The 7,773-nt window shown below is 39.5% G+C and overlaps 1 protein-coding gene across 1 annotated transcript; it reads left to right on the top strand.

Annotated features, from left to right (window-relative positions):
* Positions 1-324: 324 nt before the first annotated feature.
* On the top strand, positions 325-5,186 carry LOC146457615 (follistatin-related protein 4-like). The gene is made up of 3 exons (XM_085091666.1): positions 325-583; positions 3,879-4,074; positions 5,020-5,186. Exons 1-3 carry the CDS (start codon positions 439-441, stop codon positions 5,066-5,068), a joined length of 390 nt encoding a protein of 129 aa, XP_084947792.1. The 5' UTR covers positions 325-438; the 3' UTR covers positions 5,069-5,186.
* The last annotated feature ends 2,587 nt before the right edge of the window (positions 5,187-7,773 follow it).

Below are 7,773 nucleotides of genomic sequence, written 5' to 3'. Positions count from 1 at the left end.
TTTTGCAACAGTTCGCTGTTTATAATATCCTTCCACTTTTAATTCGTTGAAATATTAGAAAACGAGGAACTACCGTAAATGTTATATTATCATCAATAAAAAAGCTCTCGGCTCATTTTCAGGCAATGGATCTGGAAGGGTTTTATTGGAGAAGCAGCTTAAGAAATGTTCTATTTTTAGCTCCCAGATCTTGAGTTTTAAGTTGTTGTTTAAAGAGAATTTACTACTTTAAAATTCAAGAACGTAATTATCCCATAAACGAACTATAAATCTTTGATCAAACTCGTAGAAATAGCAAAATCAAACTCGGTTTTGAGGTTTCGTTTTGACGATGATTCGTTTGCACGCGCATGCTAAAAATTCCCACTGACTTAAAAAGAATCCAAAGGAAATTTGTTATAAATCCTTTCTCCTTATTTTCCAGATCTCAAAACGTATATGATCGCTGTTACGTTGTTACTGTCACATTTTCGGCATATCTTCGAATATTGTCGAAAAAGTTCACGGATTATTGTAACAGTAAAGATGAAGAGAAAGCCTTTAATCCCGCTTTGCTGGATCGTCTTCACGCATTTCAGCTTCGGTAGGTTTAATCACTAGTGTATGGAACAATTATGTGATGAAGGTAGCAAAATGACGCCTTACAAAACGACCTCCATGCCTGGACCTCGCGATCCGGATCGGTAAAAGCCGGGCAAACTTCTGTAACTTTTGTAGCTTCAATCTATCAGTTCATTCCAACAGCCTGGAGCGCGCCTCTGGCATGAAGAAACTAAGGTTTTCGTGGGTAGATATCACAAGATCGTCGGAAACTTAAACTTAGCGAAGAAACTGACACAACGTTTCGATGTCGCTATGACATTATTTTCAAGTGACCAAATATGATGATGCCGACGGTGTCGCCATGATGTCATGGCGACATCGAAACGTTGTGTTTTCTTCGCTAATTTTTATCCTTAATTGTGTATCTTAATCTAAACCAATTCGTCTGAAACGTTTGGAGTAACGTCAAAATTTTTCGCCGATCTATCAAAAAGGGAGCTAGTTCTTTAAAATTTGCCAAAAAACCTCCCCAAAGCTAATGTTTCCTCGGTTAAAACTGAATTGGTGTTGAAACCCTGCTAAGGATATCACAGATTTTGATTGTTCGGCACAGTAGACGAAAAATTGGATTTACTACATCCCGGCATAGTAAATCGAACCCAATCGAACTAAATTTCAATCGAACCCAATCGAACGAAATCGAACTCAATCCGTGGATTGAGTTCGATTGAGTTCGGCAATCGAACGAAATCGAACTCACCGAAAAGACAAAAAATCAATCGAACCCAATCGAACGTTCGATTTTCGAACTCGTGATTTGTGTAAAACAGGCTTTGAAAATCGCTAACCAGATCTTGGAAGCTCGAGTTACTTCAGTCCGGAGTGTAGCGCACGTGTTTTTCGTAAACGAAGAAATTACGCAGAAATGGCTTCAGATGCGCTGTGGATTGTAAGGTTCAAATACTGTGTGCCGTTGCCTGTGTCGCAGTTAGTAATTTGCTTGTCTTTTTGCATAAAAGCAACCCTTCGATTTGTCACTCCGGAATTATAAGTTAGCTAAAAAAGGAAAGGGTACGACAATTTCGGAATACGCCCGCGGGAATAATGATAGCTTTGTTCTGTTCTGTTCTGTTCTCTTAACTGCCGTGAACAGTTTATAAATGAGGTTTCTGTTATTGAATAAATTGTAACAAAGCACAAGAAAAACCTGCTTTGATGGGCTTGCTTTGGGCTTGCTTTGTATAGGTTTACCAGAGCCAATCGAACTCAATCAATTAAATTGTGTTCGATTGAATTCGGTTTCCGAACTCAATCGAACACAATCAGATGGATTGAGTTCGATTTAGTTCGATTTGTTCGATTGAATTCGATTTGTTCGGAAATCGAACTCACTGAAAGTCTGGTGTTCGATTTCGTTCGATTGCCGAACTCAATCGAACTCAATCCACGGATTGAGTTCGATTGAGTTCGATTTTCGAACGTTCGATTTACTATGCCGGGACTACATATTTGCGGAAACGTTATGCAAATCTTGGGGAACAAACTGAAAATGTGGGGCAAAGGAGGTGAGGGCCACCTTTGTACCATCATTTAGTGAGGAATGGAAACTGGATGGTTCAAAAGTGGCCTTAATTCATTATTATTGTTATCTATTATTGACTAACTATGAAATCGCAGATGACACTTGAAAATGCTGTCTAGCACTGAACATTAATTAGTGGTATCTCGGCTTATTAAAATGTCATTCTCCGTCATTCAGTGCGTTCTTTCAGTTCAGTCAAGAGAAACTTTCTCTTGGATCAGTAAGCTTGTGCTTGCGAAAGTCTTCTCACACGTTTCCCCACAGGTGACAATTCTTAATTTTTAGGCAGACTCATACCCAGTCACCATTTAATTGTTTGTGAGGCGAGGTCGCTATTTTTTCATTCGTCCTTTCCCATGGCACCCCACGCGCCTCAATCCACCCTCGTATGCAATCTTCTCGTGCTCCACAAACAAATAACTGAATAGCGGCTGGATACGAGTCTGTTTTAAGGCGCATGGTCCCAAGTTTGCCACAGGTTTAACACACTTTACTGCCCCTTGGTACTCTTTAAGAGATCATACTTTGTTGCGTTTGCCTCCAGTTTCATGTTTTTCGCTAATGTGTACCTCGTATGCCGCATTTTTATCTCATAATCACCTCTGTTAGGTCAGTGATATATAAAGCCAGTCGCATGTATAACTAACTGCTTTTAGTAGCAGTTTTCGTATAAATTGGCCCGATGCATGGTTAAGAAAATGACGCGAGTTTTTAAAACCAATCATAATCGCAGTAAAGTAAATCCAAAGCAAATAGGAATTGAATGCGGATTAATTTCAGCTCTCAAATAAGAATTCTTATATAGACCTTAACGGCCTCTGAGAAATCATGGCAATCACATGTGATCTGTCAAAAGAAACGCTACCTAGTGAGTTAACACCAAGAGAAAGAGTGCCAATAAGATTCAAGGGTTAATTAGACGGAAGTTTTGGTTTTCCACCGAAGACGGTAACGGAAAACTCTGTACGGAACTGTGGTTAGACCCAGACTTGAATAAGTAACATCGGCTTGGGACCCCCGCTGATTGGCCTGAGGGGGTGGAAAGAACTGCTGCAGCCCTCAGGTTGTTCACCGCAGCACAAAGAATGTATTTCAGTTTTCCTTCTTTCCAAGAACTGCCCAGCAGAAACGTGATTCAGCTACCAGCTGATGTAACCACCATTATGATCAATGGTCCGATTTAAACAGGAAGTTTCTAAATTTGTGAATTAAGAAGCTACTTTTTACTTACTTTTGCTCGTGTTGTTTCACATATGTTTCTATTAGACAGTATTCCAGTTAGTGTAATGCCTCTACCCAGCTCTTAATTGCATGATGCAGTTTGACATCGGTTGATAATGTTAAAGTATTACAATTACAATTATCGTTGTTTAATTTACTACAGTCCACTTAAAACTGTTCTTTTATATTACTTTAACCAAATGTTGTTAAGAACAGTGAAAAAACCATTTGCGTATGCATGCACTAGACGTGACGGCCAATAGACAGTCAAATTTCGGACAAACAAGTCGTCTCATACGAACCATTCGTTTTCGTGTTAAAACGGGACGGCTCGGCAAGATTCTGGACTTAAAAGTCACCTAAATTTGTCCCTCCGTTGGGACGATCACAAAATCAGTCCATCCAGTTTTTATACCAAGTCGACTTGTTCGTCTAAAAACTAAATTGTCCGTCTTGAGTTCTAGTTTAAAACGGCCATCGTTGTCGTCTTGATGACCAAGTATTGACCTCCATTGTGTTGTTTTTATCGCAGTGTTAACACTGTCTTCAAACAATTGTCCGGAAAAATGCGAAACACTTTACGATCCCGTATGTGGAAGTAACGGTCGGACTTACAAAAACAGGTGTTATTTGAGCCGAGACAACTGTTTTGGGAGAAAAGAGGAAGTTACAGCGGTCCATAAAGGACAATGTTTATGGAAGGAAGATGTTGAAGAGGATGAACCAAGGTGAGCCTTCTGTGGCTATTACCATTGTTCTTGTTGGTTTTTCTCATGTGAAAGTGACTTCTTTTTTTAAGTAAAGGTTTGGTAACATATAAGCAAGTAAAATTCAACGATAAAATCGAACAACGTTTCGTCAGCGAAGTGTTTGAATTCTGACATTCTATTCTAATTGAACTTGAAAATGGTGGCATTCTTAATCCCCACGTAATTTATTCTTGTTTTCCATCGTACCATCCCACCAATAGCAATGCTTCACTGCTCACTACACAAACCACATACAACCCACAATTCATTGACTTCCCTCGTCTCTGCCATAGTATTTTTTATTTCAACAAGAAGTGTTACTCAACATTTTCTCCTGTAGTCATTAACCTATGTGTATAAATGGATTAATGGGTAGCAACAGAGCATCCGGGTAGCCATGTAATGGACCATGCAACGTCTTATACAGAGAAGAACAGTAACATTCTATTCACTTCATGCTACAGAAACCTGCCGCTTAAAGTCGCGGCTTCATGAGTGATTTTTTTTTTACTTGCCCAAGCAATGCTTTTTTTCCTAAAAGGTTCGCCGCTAGCGCGCGGCGAAAATCACACGCGTAGGCACTCTAGCACATGACAACGCAACAATCCCGAGCTTTGCCGCGCAAAGTTTAACTTGTTTAATTCTCATGCAACTTTTTTCTGCAAATTAACTGTCGCGTCGCCTGTGCCGGTCCGGCGGAGTAGCGACCCTGTGGCCTTAACTATACAATGGCGTAAGTAAAACCAAATGCAAGGCTGATCGGACAGCTAAAATGGGTAATTTTATTGCCCAATATTTCGGTTAGACAGAACTAACCTTCTTCAGGGGCTGTAGGAGGCTAAGTAAACGGTTACAATATTTTAAATGATACTAATTCAAATTGATGGCGTAAGTAACTGTTTCTCATTTTTCTTTTCCCAACAGACCCTACACCTGTTTAAGAGTTGGACGAGGAAAATATTTAACTTGTTGAATGGTGAATGGGGGATCATCGACTATTCATGACGGTTTCTAAAAGGAGCTTATAAAGCCTACTGTTGAGTTTAATCTTCTTGTATATACGGGTAGATGGGCGATCGACTAAACCACCCAATGTAATCAAACTTGTCAGTATGGCTAAACCTTGCTCTTATTTAAGAAAATCGCGACGTTGAGAAATAAAATTCGACATGTTAGTTGCTTTAAAGACAAATTAAATGTTCACTTTCGTCCTCGGACTCACCCCCTTGTAGCTTGTAAGTTTTAAAAATATGATGTTGACTAGACCTATTACAAGCCTTTGTTAAAAAAAAAAAGGTTTTGATAGCGGGAAACAAGTTATTATTTTGAAGAAAAACGCAACGCATTTTATGTTTCGACCGCTACAACAGTTACCGTTAGTTACGAAGTAAGTTAAAGAATTGAATTTGAAATAATTAAATAACACATGATCAGGAATATATTCAAACGAAAATAGCAACAAGAACAATAAAAGAATGCGTGACTACGTAAGAGCTTGCATACAGAGTTTTAAATTATGTTTGAGGGAAGTTTATTTAAAGAAGGCTTCTCCCAGTGGATATGTAAAGATTGATTTATCTTAATCTGGATGCTGGTGGCAGCATGATCTTAAATGTTAAAGCTTAGGCCTTTTGCGTGTTGCTATAGGGCTATAGGGAAATTCGCGCACACATTTCATCTGCCCGATAGCGACCATCTATCCAGTGGATAAAATCATCTGCTCTTTGAACAAATCAGGGGCCTGTGCATTCGCGAAGCAGGCAAGAAACGACTTTATTGGTGAGGACAGTCGGTGACGACTAAGTGAAGACAGTAGCGATTGTTATTCGGTGTCGACACAAACGGGCGCCTGGAAACTAGTGCCTGCTATTCTGATGGTCAGTGGTTGGGCCGCCCCTTCCTATGACGCATGGCCAACCTCGTCCCCAGGGCTTTCCGGCGCTGAAATCACCGATGGCGCCATTTTAAATATCGAGACCCTGGGAACGAGGGTGATGCATACATATACAAGACCGAATAACACACTGCGCATATTCCGCTACGTCACCGTAAAATGCGTTACCATAGAGTGTACTCAATAGACTGTATCCTGGCTTATGTTTGGACAGAATGTTCTTGTTATACTATTAACTTAATGTCAAAAACCAATTTTAACTTTGAGGCCTCAGGATAACTCTTGAAGATTGAAGATATATTTCGTATTCTTGTTTTTAGTCTAGCCGACATCAAGGTCAATCGATAGCACCCTCAGCTCTGGTATGGTGCTATGGCGTTATGGCCGCTGCCGGTGTTAAACAGAGCTGATTAACTCGCTTGGGGCTTTATAATTTGAGAGGGTTTTTTTTGCCATAGTAAAGTTAGTTATATAAATCGATATCATATACAGCGTTTTAAGGGCGTCTAAAGTGAAATTTGTATGCATAAACTGAGTGGTTAACAAGAAGCTAAAAATGTACATTAGTTAGGCTGTCTGATAATCCATCATACTACCAAAAACCGCTACCTCTGCAGAATTATACAGAAGCGTGCCATAATTTCTATCGAGGTCATAAGAATTAATATTTACAACACGCTTGAAAAGTTGGTCACAATAAGAAAGATGTCATATCCTAATTTAAAGGAAATTCTGACAAAGCAGTTTCCCGTGAGCGACCCTATGCATTTTGCATACTCACGTTTCAGCAATGACCTAGAAATTTGCTTCATAAGTGCTTCTATATTGTCTTCGATTTCTAACGTTTTACGTATGTCTCAAGTATAGTCGATATAGTTTGTGGTTCCCGTCTGCTTTACCGACAAAGCAGACTTCCTCGACAGGGCTTCGTGCGTACGTGTGAATTCGTCGCTATTGTACTCCTCCCCGAGTTGGCATGTATGCCGACAATTCTTTTCTTTTTTTATTATTATTATTATTATTTTTTTTTTGGCATGTCAAAAATGTTAATAAATATGTGCGTAAGGATTCTTAATACAGGCAAGATATTTTTGATGATTTGAAATCCGTGTATGTCACCGCGTTTTAATCGCCACGTTAGCACAAAGAGTTCCTTTCGGGACCCCCATGCCAAGTCTGCCAAGAGAACTTGATGCTTACATCCCACGCAGTCTGCTCTGACCATGGCAAAGTTACAACTTTATCAAACGAGTTTTTTAAGTGTTCTCGTGGGTGAAATCAATTAAGTGCTCAACGATTTGTGTGGGAAACTGTTAATCGATTTATTACCGTTTTAAACTCACGAACATTCAAGAAAGAGCAAAAAAAAAGGGTTGTAAATTTTTGTCAAAAATGAAACCATTATCAGTTGATATCTAATATCCGATTCGAATACACTAAACTTTATACCGAGGTAAAAGAAATAATTATTTATCTTTTGTTCAAGCCCTTTTTTTTGGTCCACTCCTTGAATTAGGCCTGAATCACGCGTGAAATATGGTTCCATCTTAGTGATTTTTCCTCGTGAAGAATTAGCCACACTACTAAATTTAACGATATCTTTCGCAACTGTGGTCACTCTTGACACAAATTTTAGATGGATCGGAGCACTTAAATTAGCATTTTTCAGTTCAGGCAATCTGCTATTAGTCAGCGCAATTTGTCGCTCCGATTTGTCGGCACGAAGATGCCACAGCGCGGACCGTAAATGTCTGTCGCCGAAAGATTTACGGCCGTTTGATAAG

This window comes from Pavona decussata, unplaced genomic scaffold, assembly GCF_977016875.1.
Source record: "Pavona decussata unplaced genomic scaffold, jaPavDecu1.1 SCAFFOLD_238, whole genome shotgun sequence".
NCBI lineage: Eukaryota > Metazoa > Cnidaria > Anthozoa > Scleractinia > Agariciidae > Pavona > Pavona decussata.
This window is presented reverse-complemented; position numbering and strand designations above follow the sequence as displayed.